Raw genomic sequence first — 15,842 nt, 5'->3', positions numbered from 1 at the left:
AGGTGGCTTGTGGCAAACTTTAAACGACACTTTTTATGGATATCTTTAAGAAATGGCTTTCTTCTTGCCACTCTTCCATAAAGGCCAGATTTGTGCAATATAAGACTGATTGTTGTCCTATGGACAGAGTCTCCCACCTCAGCTGTAGATCTCTGCAGTTCATCCAGAGTGATCATGGGCCTCTTGGCTGCATCTCTGATCAGTCTTCTCCTTGTATGAGCTGAAAGTTTAGAGGGACGGCCAGGTCTTGGTAGATTTGCAGTGGTCTGATACTCCTTCCATTTCAATATTATCGCTTGCACAGTGCTCCTTGGGATGTTTAAAGCTTGGGAAATCTTTTTGTATCCAAATCCGGCTTTAAACTTCTTCACAACAGTATCTCGGACCTGCCTGATGTGTTCCTTGTTCTTCATGATGCTCTCTGCGCTTTTGACGGACCTCTGAGACTATCACAGTGCAGGTGCATTTATACGGAGACTTGATTACACACAGGTGGATTGTATTTATCATCATTAGTAATTTAGGTCAACATTGCATAATTCAGAGATCCTCACTGAACTTCTGGAGAGAGTTTGCTGCACTGAAAGTAAAGGGGCTGATTAATTTTGCAGGCCCAATTTTTCAGTTTTTGATTTGTTAAAAAAGTTTGAAATATCCAATAAATGTCATTCCACTTCATGATTGTGTCCCACTTGTTGTTGATTCTTCACAAAAAAATACAGTTTTATATCTTTATGTTTGAAGCCTGAAATGTGGCAAAAGGTTGCAAAGTTCAAGGGGGCCGAATACTTTCGCAAGGCACTGTAACTCCTTTTTTTGGGGTAGGCACAAAACTACCTCCATACTTCCATTCAGTTTTTAAACCAGTACCGGTTACCATCAGACGAGTCCTGGGACACTTGTAGTCTGACAGACAACGCCGTTGCTCGGCCACCTTCCACCGCAAATGCGGAAGGCCGCCGTAGGCGGATGTGATGGTAGATGGTCGATTGAGCCCATGCAAAATAATATATATCTAGCTTAAACTGACGGATTTTGATGAGGATTTTTGATTACGTTTCTTAGATTGATGCAACAGTGGGTCAATAGACTCTAGGGGCTTAAGATAATTTTTACTCCTGAACTTACTTAGGCTTTCCATAACAAAGGGGTTGAATACTTATTGACTCAAGACATTTCAACTTTACATTTGAATGAATTTGTAAAAAAAATTGAAAAAACATCATTACACTTTGACATTATGGGGTGTTGTATGTAGGCCAGTGACAACAATTTTCTATTTTAACCCATTTTAAATTCAGCCTGTAACACAACAAAATGTAGAAAATCAGGATTGTGAATACTTTCTGAAGGCACAGTATAAATTACCAAAGTTACGATAGATTGCTTTAACAAACTTACTGAAGCTTTTCAACCCTAACTACTGTATGACTGGTGGAAAAGTTTGACTCGTTATTTTTCATTATATCCGCCTGTAGTATGTTATTCTTAGTAGAGTGTTTTGCTTCAAAATAGATTGAATGACAGTTCGACAAGCTGGGAAAAGCCTCAAGTCAAGAGAGGTGTAAGTGTTACAGATACAGTATTTCTGTAATGACATGCATGCAATTCTAATGTAGCCAAGAGCCACCAGTACTCTGAGAACTGAACATTTGCCAATGATCACAGCGCTACCCACACCACACTACAACATACACCAACCACAACACTACCCAATCACATATTTAATATACACCTTGGGTGTCCATCCATGGATGGCCTCAAGAGCACAGCACCTTGTTGATTGCAAAGTTCTGTGTATGCCTTACAAATGCCTTCAACAGTTAAAGCTGCAGAGAGAAGTAAATAAACAGAACATTATTTTGGACCAAAGAAGACAGACAAAACGTTCCAATAAGAAACCAAAGCATTCAAACCACAGCAGCCTTGTACAAAGTGCAAGTTGGGGACCATGCATTTCTGAAGGAGGTTGAAGTTGAAACTAAAAATGTACATTGATCACCTCCACAGACGGTTCTTGTCCATATGCCACAGTGGGGCTCTAATGTATAAACGACTCATACCCAATATGCCCATGACACACAAAGGGAATCATGACTCGGGCCCTCACTGATGGAACTCAATTCTCAACATTGACTGTGAGCCAGCTCAATCTAGGAGTCAGTTTTTTCTTTAATATGAGAAGCTGAGCACAGAAGACGTGGAGTGTTGCAGCTGTGCTATTCACAAATTAATATGTGTCCCATTTGGTTCCTTGTTTGCTTATCAGAGCTCTAATGACAGATATTTGATGCTTCATGTGATAATCATTGTCTAGCACTGAAGTCAAGAGTCTAGTCCGGATGAAAATCTATGAGACATTTGCACTCAATGGAGCTCACATGATCTGCTATGAATGTCTACTCCTTCACAATCTTATCTCCTATGCCAAGTCATGTTAATTGTTTTCAAGGGAAAATAACATGTAAAACCAAATGTCAGATTGAAGCTCCATTAATTACATTCTAAAACAATACCTTCTTGTTTCATCTTTGAGTATTTTGAAATCGCTATGCTGTTGTTAAAAAATACAAATAGAGTCAATGACGTACACAAAACAGCAAATGTTTTCTAGCAGCATTTAGTCAAATAAGGACATAGCCATTCAAAGGATGCATTCATCGGTATAAGACCATATAATGTATGAATAATGCCCAGACCACCTCCGCAGAAGCATATGCAGGACAATACAGTGATTCTATTAATTAGGTTTTAATATCTGAATCAATTTTACTCTACCGCACATTAAATTGTGATTTGGTTTAAATTGCACGGTAGGTGTTAAAGCTTTTTTTCTCTCCTGCAGTGAAATGTAACTAAAGCCAATTAAACACAGCCGACTACATTACTAGTCAAATTGGTCCATGCGATCAGGGATCCTTAGGACATCCCTACCCCATTGAAGTTGAAATGTAAAATGGTTAAGTTAAAGGTTAAGGTTAGAGTTAGGTAAGGGTTAGGGATAGGGTAAGGGTAGGGGGGGGGGGGGTAAGGTTTGGGTTAGGGTAGAACTAGTGAAATTATGCTCAAGGGTGTGAATAGAAATTCAGCCATTTCCCACTGAATAAAAAAACAGTATTTGATCTATTCTAGAGAAATCAAATGTAACCAACAATTGTAATGGGAAGCCATCCTCAAGATAAGCTCATTGACACACAGCTGAATGTGTCTGAGTGAAGATTGTAGTCACACTCACAGTCACACACAGGCTATGCACTTTTGGAGATAGCCTTTCTCTGTGTGCCGAAAGAGTCTTTCACTCTCTAAATGTTTTGGAGACATAGGTGACATTGGGGCATCCAGCAGCCACTGAGCTATAAAATTACCGGCGAGGGGCGAATTAAGAACGGAAAGGCAAGGACGAAGGACAATGCCAGTGGGAGTTTGAGTTGGATTTATAGGGCTGCTCATGCGACTGATCTCCTCTTTCGGTTCCTCAGCCCTGTCTGCTGCTCCAGGAGTTTGGCTCACATTTCCAACCTCTATCTAAGCAATTATTTAAAATGAACTGTGGCTTGGTATCATGGCAACTATTCACCAAATATATATTGTGTCTATGAATAACTTTAAGGATGTAAAGTATAGCCTTATAAGTTAGAGGAGTACATATCTAAAAGTGTACACTTCGTCATTGAGATTTATGTAGATAGTTGGGGGAGAAAGACAGTTCAGGTACATCTTTCTCATTTTCCCATCTTATGTAAGTCGTTGCACAAGTGGAAGGCCACCTCTCTCTTTCTGACACACACACACACACACACACACACACACACACACACACACACACACACACACACTCCTAGCCTTTCTCATGACAGTAGAGTCATGTCGATACATTTGCCCTTTGATGACATACTGCTGGGCAACAGATCAATCCCATACTCCCCTAAACACTCACAAAACCCCTGGAAGAGCAGAAAACATGTTTTCCCAGGACTCTAAGATAGATAATGAACTAAGTACACACCGTAGCGAACAGCAAGGCAAGGAAGCTAACCTGGCACACTGGCGTGAAAGGCAAACATACTAGGCATCACACAAAGTGGGAATTGTAACGTGGCTCATATAGTGATGACCATATATTTAGAACAGGTTGAACTTCTAGGCACTACGACAGAAACCCATCTGAACGCTGTCTTGCTGTCTGTCCCTCCGACATTTTCAACATTGTTTCAATATTCAAATTCAATCTCCAGACATCCCACATCAGTAATGAATGTGTCGGGAGTAGGGACGAGACAGATGGGCAGGCAGCGTTTCTCCGCCAGTCAAAATCATGAATCAGCTGGCATAATTTTTATGGATATATATAAAGGTTAGTTTGCATTCTTTCCAGGTTCAGTTTGAAGTGATTGTGTAAGCTGTGTTGTTGGCTAGCTCCTACTCTGAACCACAGTGTCCTGACGAGTGAGCACATTTTCTATGCCAGGCGAAATCACGCATCATTAGCTCATCGTTAAGGATGTATCCAGTTAAATGTCACTAGAAAACAGCTCAAACAAATGCAAATGCTGCTACTGTTGTTATTCTGGCTGCACTGTTTGACGTGACTGTAAATTAGCCGTAGTTGGCTAGCTAACAAGCAAGGGTTACGAACGTTGCCAGTCAGTATGGCAATAGAACGTTTAGAACGAATGTCTGGGTCACGTCCATAGATACAGAACAATGAGACTGAATGACTGGGTCGCGTCTCTGGCAACCGAACCGATAGAACAAAGGACCAGCCGGCTTGGGTAGTAACCCTAGATTTATGTCTGGACTATATCTTGTGGAAGGATGAAATAATGTGCATTTTTCAAAATACATTTTTTTATTAAATATGTCAATCATTATTTGAATATGTTGGTAACCCGTTGTTATTAAAGTGATAATGACCTCGAAGCCGGTGTTTGGAGGATATATTGGCACGTTTGCCAAACACAGCCGTGCCAACATATCCTCCAAACACCGGCTTCTCAGGCATTATCACTTAAGTAGACAACAGGGCTGGGGTCAATTCCATTTCAATTCCAGGCAATTCAGAAAGTAAATCAAACTCCAAATATAATTCCAAATGTTCTTTGTTGAAAAACATGAAAGAGAATTTCTGTGTTCCTGAATTGACTGGAATTGAAATGGATTTGGCCCCAACCCTGGTAGACAAACCTGTCCATGCCAACACACATAAAAAAAAACACATACATAATGACCCACTGAACACTACCTAAAAACAAAGACCCAATCCCCTCAGAAAAGGAAAGGTTTCCACATCGTATTTTACTATATCCAATACTGTTACTGTAATTGATTTACACTACCAATAATGCTACTGTAGTCCTTCTACGGTAACATACTCTTACTGCAAAGCCTTTTTTGCATATTTCCCAAAATGCCTTGCCTTTGGAATGAATTGTTGAGTTACCACTCATTATTGTATTTGTTAGCACCAGAGACATGGTTGTTGCATTCATCCATGTTCAGTCTTGTGGCCTTCACCAAGTGAGATCCTAAGTGAATATGTTCTCATTAAAATGTAATTATTTAACCAAACCAGCCGCGCCTGTGCGCCAACATGCGCAAATTGATTTTGTCCCCCCACACCAAACGCGATCACGACACAAAGGTTGAAATATCAAAACAAACTCTGAATCAATTATATTAATTTGGGGACAGATCAAAAAGCATTAAACATTTATGTCAATTTAGCTAGCTAGCTTGCAGTTGCTAGCTAAGTTGTCCTATTTAGCTAGTTTGCTGTTGCTAGCTAATTTGTCCTGGGATATAAACATCAAGTAGTTTTTTTTTTTAATTATTATTTATTTTACCTAAAATGCACAAGGTCCTCTACTCCGACTACTAATCCACATTTAAAACGGTCAACTGAATCGTTGTTAGTTATCTCTCCTCCTTCCAGGCTTTTTCATCTTTGGACTTTATATGGAGAATGGCATCTAACTTTCATAGTTACCATGACGATCGACCAAACTCAGTTCATCTTTCCATCCCCCAAGTGGAGATAGCACGTCGGTATCTGCTTCTATAAACCAATGAGAAGATGGGAGAGGCAGGACTTGCACCGCGTTCAGCGCCACAAATAGAACTGACTTCTATTTTAGCGGTTGGCAACGCAGACGCTCGTTGGCACGTGCGAGCAGTGTGGTGGCAATAAGTGAATAACGTGTGTTTAAATTTATTTTGCAACGCTCGCGCACGCGACCTGAGAGGTGTGGTCAGCATGTTATACAATCCACATAAGTGTCACACCCTGGTCAAAGTATTTTGTGTTTATCTTTATTTATTTGGTCAGGCCAGGGTGTGGCATGGGTTTTTGTATGTGGTGTGTATGTATGGGGATTGTAGCTAGTGGGGTGTTCTAGCTAAGTCTATGGCTGTCTGAAGTGGTTCTCAATCAGAGGCAGGTGTTTATCGTTGTCTCTGATTGGGAACCATATTTAGGCAGCCATATTCTTTGAGTTTGTCGTGGGTGATTGTCCTTAGTGTCCTTATGTCATTATTCTGTGTTAGGTTACACAAGTATAGGCTGTTTCGGTTTTCGTTAAGTTTATTGTTTTGGTAGTGTTTGTGTTTAGTGTGTTACTTCATTAAACATGGATTGCAATAGACACGCCGCATTTTGGTCCGACTCTCCTTCTCACCTAGAAAACCGTTACAGAATCACCCACCACAAAGGGACCAAGCAGCGTGTCAACAGGCAAGAACAGCCCAAAGTGGAGTACAGTATGGACTATACTTCTTGGGAGGAGATAGACAGGTGGGCGGTCGACCCAGGGAGAGTGCCGGAGCCCGCCTGGGATTCGATGGAGCAGTGCGCGGAAGGATATAGGAGAATGGAGTTTGCGAAGCAAGCAAGGCGGCGCGGACGGAGGCCCCATAGTCAGCCCCAAAAATTTCTTGGGGGGGGGCTCAGGGAGAGTGTGGCAGAGTCAGGAGCCAGACCTGAGCCAACTCTCCCTGTTTATCGTGAGGAGCCAAGGAGGAGACCAGAACCAGAGCCGGTGTTGGAGGTGAGCGAAACAGAGACTGTGAAGGAGTTAATGGGGAAATTGGAGGAGAGAGAAATGAGGGAGTTGCTGTGTTGGTGTTTTAAACATGGAATTCGCCCGACGGAGCGTGTCGGGGATTTGATGGCACCTGGGTCAGCGCTCCATACTCGTCCTGAGGTGCGTGTTAGTCGGCTGGTGAAGATGGTGCCAGTCTCACGTACCAGGCCTCCTGTGCACCTCCCTAGCCTTGCACGTCCTGTGCCAGCACCGCTCTCAAGATCTCTAGTACGCCTTCACGGTCTAACCCATCCTGTGCCACCTCCACACCCCAGCCCTCCGGTAGCAGCTCCCCGCACCAGGCTTCCTGTGCGTGTCCTCGGCCCAGTACCACCAGTGCCAGCACCACGCATCAGGCCTACAGTGCGCCTCGCCTGTCTAGCGCTGTCGGAGCCCTCCTCCTCTCCAGCGCTGTCGGAGTCTTCCGCCTGTTTAGCGCTGTTAGAGCCTTCCTTCTCTACAGCGCTGCCGGAGTCTCCCGCCTGTTCAGAACTGCCAGTTAGCATAGAGCTGCCAGTTAGCATAGAGCTGCCAGTTAGCATAGAGCTGCCAGTTAGCATAGAGCTGCCAGTCTGCAAGGAGCTGCCAGTCTGCAAGGAGCTGCCAGTCTGCAAGGAGCTGCCAGTCTGCAAGGAGCCGCCAGAGCTGCCTGTCTGCAGGATGCCGCCAGAGCTGCCAGTCTGCAAGGAGCCGCCAGAGCTGCCAGTCTTCAAGGAGCCTCCAGAGCTGCCAGTTAGCATGGAGCAGCCAGGGCCGCCAGTCAGCATGGAGCAGCCAGGGCCGCCAGTCAGCATGGAGCAGCCAGGGCCGCCAGTCAGCATGGAGCAGCCAGGGCCGCCAGTCAGCATGGAGCAGCCAGTCAGCATGGAGCAGCCAGTCAGCATGGAGCAGCCAGAGCAGCCAGTCAGCATGGAGCAGCCAGAGCTGCCAGTCAGCATGGAGCAGCCAGTCAGCATGGAGCAGCCAGAGCTGCCAGTCAGCATGGAGCAGCCAGTCAGCATGGAGCAGCCAGAGCTGCCAGTCAGCATGGAGCAGCCAGAGCTGTCAGTCAGCATGGAGCAGCCAGTCAGCATGGAGCAGCCAGAGCTGCCAGTCGACCAGACTCTTCCAGATCTGCCAGTCGACCAGACTCTTCCAGATCTGCCAGTCGACCAGACTCTTCCAGATCTGCCAGTCGACCAGACTCTTCCAGATCTGCCAGTCGACCAGACTCTTCCAGATCTGCCAGTCGACCAGGATCTGCCAGTCAGCCAGGATCTGCCAGTCAGCCAGGATCTGCCGAAACCACCAGCCAGCCAGGATCTGGTAGATTCATCAACCTGCCTGAGCTTCCTCTCACTCCTGAGCTTCCTCTCACTCCTGAGCTTCCTCTCACTCCTGAGCTTCCCCTCAGTCCCGAGCTGCCTCAGTCCCGAGCTGCCCCTCAGTCCCGATCTGCTCCTCAGTCCAGTGGGGTTCTGGGTGAGGACTACTAGGCCATGGTCGGCGGCGAGGGTGGACTATCCAGGGACGCGAGGAGAAGGGACTAAGACATTGATTGAGTGGGGTCCACGTCCCGCGCCGGAGCCGCCACCATGGACAGACGCCCACCCGGACCCTCCCTATTGTTTTGAGGTGCGTTCGGGAGTCCGCACCTTAGGGGGGGGGTTCTGTCACACCCTGGTCAAAGTATTTTGTGTTTATCTTTATTTATTTGGTCAGGCCAGGGTGTGGCATGGGTTTTTGTATGTGGTGTGTATGTATGGGGATTGTAGCTAGTGGGGTGTTCTAGCTAAGTCTATGGCTGTCTGAAGTGGTTCTCAATCAGAGGCAGGTGTTTATCATTGTCTCTGATTGGGAACCATATTTAGGCAGCCATATTCTTTGAGTTTGTCGTGGGTGATTGTCCTTAGTGTCCTTATGTCATTATTCTGTGTTAGGTTACACAAGTATAGGCTGTTTCGGTTTTCGTTAAGTTTATTGTTTTGGTAGTGTTTGTGTTTAGTGTGTTACTTCATTAAACATGGATTGCAATAGACACGCCGCATTTTGGTCCGACTCTCCTTCTCACCTAGAAAACCGTTACAATAAGGCATGCAAGCAGAGATGCAAAATTCCATTACATTTCACAAAATACCCCCAAATCCTGGTCAAAGGATTCAGAGCATGTTGGGAAATATGATAATGATTACCGTAGTTTTACAGTAACTTACAGGTAATTGGCTGACATTAAGTTGCTGTAAACAAAACAGTTTTATGGTAACAATGCCGGTAATCCGGTAATCCATTGACGGTACCATTACTGGTATTGTCATCGATTGTATGGGGTGGGGAGGGAAGGGGGAGAGTGGTTTGAATTTAGGCTAAGTGATGTTGCAATTCACCTTTTTTCCATAGGAGCCCTGTGTTTTACATGAAGCTCCTATTAGGTGTTTGCTTGGCTTACCTTTATCAATGGAAAGTGATTTATTTGTATGTGTCACGGCTGTCGTTGGAAGTAGACCAAAGTGCAGCGTGGTGAATGTACATTTTATTTTATTTTAAAATGTCGCCAACAAAACAACAAATGAAAGAAACAACCTTGAAGCTTACAGGGCTAAGTGCCACAAACAAAGTTAACTACCAACACTGAAAGGAGGGAAATAGGGCTACCTAAGTATGATTCCCAATCATAGACAGCTGTCCCTGATTAAGAACCATATCCGACCAGCACATAGAAACACAAATCATAGAAATAAAGGACATAGAATGCCCACCAAAATCACCAAAAGTCTCTCTAAGGTCAGGGCTGTGTTTGGAGGCTTTGTGCCATGACTCCTCACTGGAGGCTTCGTGCCATGGATCATCACTGGAGGCTTCGTGCCATGGATCATCACTGGAGGCTTCGTGCCATGGATCATCACTGGAGGCTTCTTGCCATGGATCATCACTGGAGGCTTCTTCCTGGGCACAGGCACCAGACTCACCAGGCTGGGGAGACACACAGGAGACCTGGTCCTTGAAGCAGACACAGGACTCATCGGGCTGGAGAGACACACAGGAGACCTGGTGCGTGGGGCGGGCATCGGCTACACTGGGCCGTCAAGGCGCACTGGCGGTCTCGAGCGCAGAGCTGGCACAACCTGTTCTGGCTGGATGCCCACTTCCACCCGGCAAATGCGGGACGCTTGCACAGAGCACACCGCCTGTGATTGCTCACTCGAGACACCCTGCGCATCACCACATAACACAGTGCCTGACCAGTCACATGCTCCCCACGGTTAGCACGGGGAGTTGGCTCAGGTCTAAACTCCGACTCCGCCAATCTCCCCGTGTGCCACCCCCCAAAAAACCTTTCACTTTAAAATACATGACGAACAAAAAACATTAATTTCAGAGTTTAACAAACCATACAACTCTATGCGCAAAGACTACTTCAAAACACACAGAACATTTCACAAAAACACATTTACTGGAAGAACTGTGTAGATGCGAAGTTTAGTAACAGAATGAAGGTAGAATCTCCTTCTGTGCCTCCCGATTGGCGCAGTGGTCTAAGGCACTGCATCTCAGTGCTAGAAGTGTAGATCTGAGTTTGAGCCTCGGCTGTGTTGCAGCCGGTCGTGACCAGGTGATCATGAAGCGGCGCACAATTGGCCCAGCATCGTTTGGGTTAGGGGAGGGTTTGGCCGGCCGGGATGTCCTTGTCCAATCGCGCTCTAGCGACTCCTGTGGCGGGCCGGGCGCATGTATGCTGACACGGTCGCCAGTTGGACAGTGTTTTCCCTTGACACATTGATGCGGCTGGCTTCCGGATTAAGCGAGCAGTGCATCAAGAAGCAGTGCAGCTTGGCAAGGTCATGTTTCGGGGGATGCATGGCTCTCGACCTTCGCCTCTCCCGAGTCTGTATGGGAGTTGCAGCGATGGGTCAAGAGTCTAACTACCAATTGGATATCGTGAAAAAGGGGTAAAAAGACACATATAGAGACTACCGGTCAAAAGTTTTAGAACACCTACTCATTCAATGTTTTTTCTTTATTTTTATTATTTTCTACATTGTAGAATAATAGTGAAGACATCAAAACTATGAAATAACACATATGTAATCATGTAGTAACCAAAAAAGTGTTAAACAAATCAAATAGCCACCCTTTGCCTTGATGACAGCTCTTGGCATTTTTCAATATTTGAGCAATTACATTTAACAATGGTACTTCCTTGATAATGAAAACAAAGCTGTGAAAACCATTGCATTTAAGTCATACTGTAGTTAAGCTATGTCTCTAACTGTGAAGTGGAACTAGACAATAATGAAATATCCAAAAGTTCTTCTTCTCTATTTGTATATCTCTGAATGCACTCAATAAATGTTGTGGATGGTTGATCTGCTAGGGCTGTCAGAGAGTCAGGTGCAGTTACTGCCTCACAAAATCTCTGAACAAAAATTGCCTTTGTGGCATTGTGTATCACTACAAATCTGTGACACATTGTAATGGAAACTGTCATTTATACTGTAATTTTAGGTATTACCAACAGTAAAAATCTCTGAAACGTTTTACTACAGTATACTGTAAATGATGGTACATTGTGGGGAAATTGCTGTAATTGAAAAGGTACTGTAATTCCAGCACACAGAATACAGTATCTTTAGTGTGCCAACAACCTTTTGACCACTAGTGGATGCATGGTATTGTTGTTTCTGGCTCAATAACCTATTTTGAGGTGTGCCTTGTTATATTTTTTGCACCCTTGAGTGAGATTGCTGTACCAAATTAATTCCTACGTGGTTATTCATTTAAAATACATAAGGAACAGATTGAAGTGGCAGCAAGTCTTGAACCGTTGAAGTGGCCCAAGTCTTAAACGGTTAAGTATTTTGCCATGTCCTTTTGGTCTGTTTTGTCCTGTAGTCGCTGCCAGTTTGTAACCTTTTGTTAAGGCCTCTAGAGTTGCAAGTGATATAAAACACCAACTATTCATTAATATGCTATAATGTGTAAACACTTTAACTTTATCTAGCAGCCAAACTACTTGCACCAATCCATTGTAATTACCGTAAAATCAAGTGAAATACAAACCCCTCCACTCAATGAATTTGATTAATTAATCTATTAATTCATTCATTCTGATTACGGTAGCATTTATACTTTTTTACAGTATAAAATAGTAAATTTTACAGTATTGTACTGTGTGTACTGTGTACACAGTACTTGTTTTGATACCATATGAATTTGACAGTAATTTACAGGCAACTCGTGGCAAATAAATGCAGTATTTCATATTACAGTACACCTACTGTAATATAAAATACTGCATTTTACTTGCCACGAGCTGCCTGTAAATTACTGTCAAATTCATGGCAACCCCTTTACAGTGTATAGCCTACACTGTAAATTGTACGGTAATTTGAGATATTATCTTAGATATTATTTTAGATATTATCACCAGTAAAAAACGATTTTACTGCAGCATACTGTAAACGATGCTGCATTGTGGAGCTGCCTGTGAATTGCTGTCAAATTCATGGTAATCCCTTTACAGTGTTTGCATGTTTGTCATGCAATGAATTAGTCATACCTCAGTTCAAGTAGTATTTATTTACTTTTAAATATGTGATGCACTTGATTGAGCATGCCTGGTACAATTGAACCAATTAAAAGTGCAAAGATAAAGTGCGAACCCTGCCCATCTGTCACTCCAGGCAGGCCCATTCAAATCCCATCTCATATCAAATTCTACTTGAACTCAAGTCTGGAAATGCAATGGTACCCCTAACACAACATCATTCAATCAAAGCAGGAGTTTTCAGGGTTTGGGAAAAACAGCATTTCAGAGATACAATAAAGGATGCTGGTTGGTATCTATTACAGTGTGGTTGATTTTCCGTTCAGACTCAAATTCATTGAGGGGTGAGGTTTTTATTTCACAGTATTTTATTGTAATTACAAGAACATAAAAGATACCTCAGCATAAGAGGAATATTTGCCCAGAGTCTTAGATTTCTAGTAGTAGGACTATATATGAGCTCCGCCCATGGTGTTGAACCCCGCAAGACCCCAATACAAAGGACACCGGAAATGTGGCATTTAAAATGAACATGGTGGTGGTGGCCACAGATGTTGGGCATAATATACAGTAAGATAACTCCCACGTCAAAACAGATAGATAGCAATGGTCTGGAAGATCCCTTTTGCCGGGTGCAACATGTGAGTGTTATTTAAACATTTAGGGAGGCAAAATCAATTATTAGCGCCCAGAGTTGACGTAACTAGAAGCAACAACCTAGTTGTCAAGTTAATGCGCCACCAATTCTTCCATTCAGAGATATCACACCTTGAAATTCTTAACTAGAAACATAGCAAATTCCGAAAAAAAGCATTGCAGATGCGGACTGGTACACGGTCTCAGAGGGCTATTTGTACTGCATGAACACACTGACAAGAAAGCCCTGCCTCTCGGATAATTGTGGTTGACGTGCCCAAAATACAGAAAACAGTTACTGAGGTGAGCTGCTGCACGTCTTGTGCGGTGTGTGTGTGTGTGTGTGTGTGTGTGTGTGGGGGGGGGGGGGGGGGGGGGGGGTGCCTGGTAGACTCTTTTCAGAGTGATTCTCCGCGGCTGTTCTCTGTCAAGGTGGTGTGTTGCGGACAGCTGTTACGAGGCAAAGGTTGAATTACAATCTCCCGCGAGCCGCCGAGCACGCACACCGTGCGGTCACCCCCGCCCCCTCTCCTCCCGATTCCTACGAGAGCACTCATTATTCTCGGCTTGACAACTGACGAGGTCTTCTTACAGAGTCACTAATTGATAAGTCCTGAATCTTGTCTTGCAATATTCACGCACAATAGGGAGCGCGTGGACAGAAAGCAATAACTGATAGGGTAAATAAGACACAGGGGTCTCTAATAGCAGACAGTGAAGACGCAACATATATAGTGAAAGACACATCACTGCACTTCCTAGCTGTAGACTAGGAAATATGTTCCTGAATATGAAATGTTCAAAAATATAGAAAGTAGGGATATTCAGGTGTTATATGACCCCTATTTCTCACACACTGCCACACACAACAACCGGCATTCATTTGCGGCCATCTAATTTTAGAATTATAGCCTAACTGACCTTGTAGTCTAGAATACACAAACTAGATGGAGAATGTATTATCAAAGAATAGAAATTAGCTCATTAACTCTTCAATAGCCTAACCACAGATCATTGCAAATATATAGACTGGCAAGCCCACCTCCTCGTCATCCTTCGGCGGTGGCTTCTGTCTCTGATTCGGCTGCTGCTCCTTCGTGGCTGTCATTGCAAACTCCTTGTAATAGAAACTTGGAGTCAACTCGCTGAGAATCCTAAAGATGCGCTGCAGTCAGAGCCCACTGCCCCGTGGATTAGTCAAAACGGCGATCGTGATGTCCTAGTTCTGCCTGATAAGTATAGGCGCCGGTTTATCAATTGCAGAATCTTAATTAAGCAGGAGGCATGCAGCAATGTGGTCCGTCACGAATTAATTCTGAGCGAAGTCTTAGAACGTCTGACAAGAACCCTTCTAATGCTGGTTGTCTCTCCTTATTATGTCAAATAGAGAGGGCAAAAATATCGATTCGTCAGAATAATAAGAATAAATACATAGAAACATATCAAGTAGACTGGCTGCTTATACCCCTCTATCTTTCTGCAAGCGACAAACGAGGGGATCTTGACTACTCGCTCCTTGTCTGTCTGTGTGATCCATGGTGATGGTGTGGATGGGGAACTAGGAGGGGGAGGAGGGGAAGGGGCATCGGAGTGGTCTGATGCGTTCCCACGGCAAAATGGGTGGGGGTGTGATTACGTGTTTGACATAATATACACTTAATGAAGACCCAACAGAGCTCAAATGGGCATGTTATTTCCATATCTTTTAGTTGTACTATTTCAGAATATAGCCATTACAAGTCCTACTAGTTTGCCCATTATGCGTGTAGGCTACAGTTGATGATAGTAGTGGTAGGCTGCAGTGTAATGTCGGCCTATAGCTATTGGTTGGTTAATATTTATCAGCTTGAATCATCAATCATGTTCAGCAACTGAGCTTTGTGCGTGCTGTCCATGGTGCTGACGACCTGAACCGTGCCTCGCATTTATCTCCATTGAGTGCAAACGCGCTGTCACGCACAACGAACACATCCTGCTTTTACGATACCACCCCGTCAAAAAGGAATGATCACTGACGTAATCTGAGTTAATTTATTTTTGGTAAAATATGTTTTTGAGTGGCCTGTGCATTTGTACAATCGGCTATGCCAATCTGAAGACAGCTACATCAAACTCACTGTAGCGTTTGAGAGAAACATTTTTGACAAGGTTATAGGCTGGTTGGGAAATTACAAGAAACCCCACACAATTAAAATCTTTGTTAATAACACGAGCCAGCCACCTCTAAAATAAAGAATAGATAGTGTTTAATCACTTAAATCTGTGCCTCCATACTCTATGCTCGAGCTAGGCTTCGATCAAGAAGCTTTATACCTGCAATTGACGTTGCAAAAAAATATATACAGTGCACTGCAAAATTATTCAGACGTTTGGATTTCTTCACATTTTATTGTGTTACAAAGTGGGATTAACATGGATTTCATAATTTTTTTGTTTGTTAACAATCTACACAAAATACTCTGTAATAAAGAGTAATACAAATGTAATAACTAAAATATAGTCTTGCATAAGTATTCAGCTCCCTGAGTCAGTACATGTTAGTGAACACCTTTGGCATTGATTACAGCTGTGAATCTTCTTGGGTGAGTCTCTAAGAGCTTTGT

At 43.7% G+C, this 15,842-nt stretch overlaps 1 protein-coding gene across 1 annotated transcript in view; it reads right to left on the bottom strand.

The window, feature by feature from the left end:
* LOC110519984 (inactive dipeptidyl peptidase 10) overlaps positions 1-14,856 on the bottom strand; it is a 207,193-nt gene extending 192,337 nt beyond the window's left edge. Inside the window, exon 1 of the mRNA XM_036974137.2 lies at positions 14,282-14,856. Coding sequence (XP_036830032.2) covers positions 14,282-14,347 — 66 coding nt within the window. The 5' untranslated portion in view covers positions 14,348-14,856. The remainder of the gene's footprint in view (positions 1-14,281) is intronic.
* Positions 14,857-15,842: the final 986 nt, after the last annotated feature.

This window comes from Oncorhynchus mykiss, chromosome 3 (assembly GCF_057628025.1).
Source record: "Oncorhynchus mykiss isolate SJ-2025 chromosome 3, ASM5762802v1, whole genome shotgun sequence".
Classification (NCBI taxonomy): domain Eukaryota; kingdom Metazoa; phylum Chordata; class Actinopteri; order Salmoniformes; family Salmonidae; genus Oncorhynchus; species Oncorhynchus mykiss.
The sequence above is the reverse complement of the archived record's forward strand: the minus strand, read 5'-3'. Positions and strand labels throughout refer to the sequence as shown.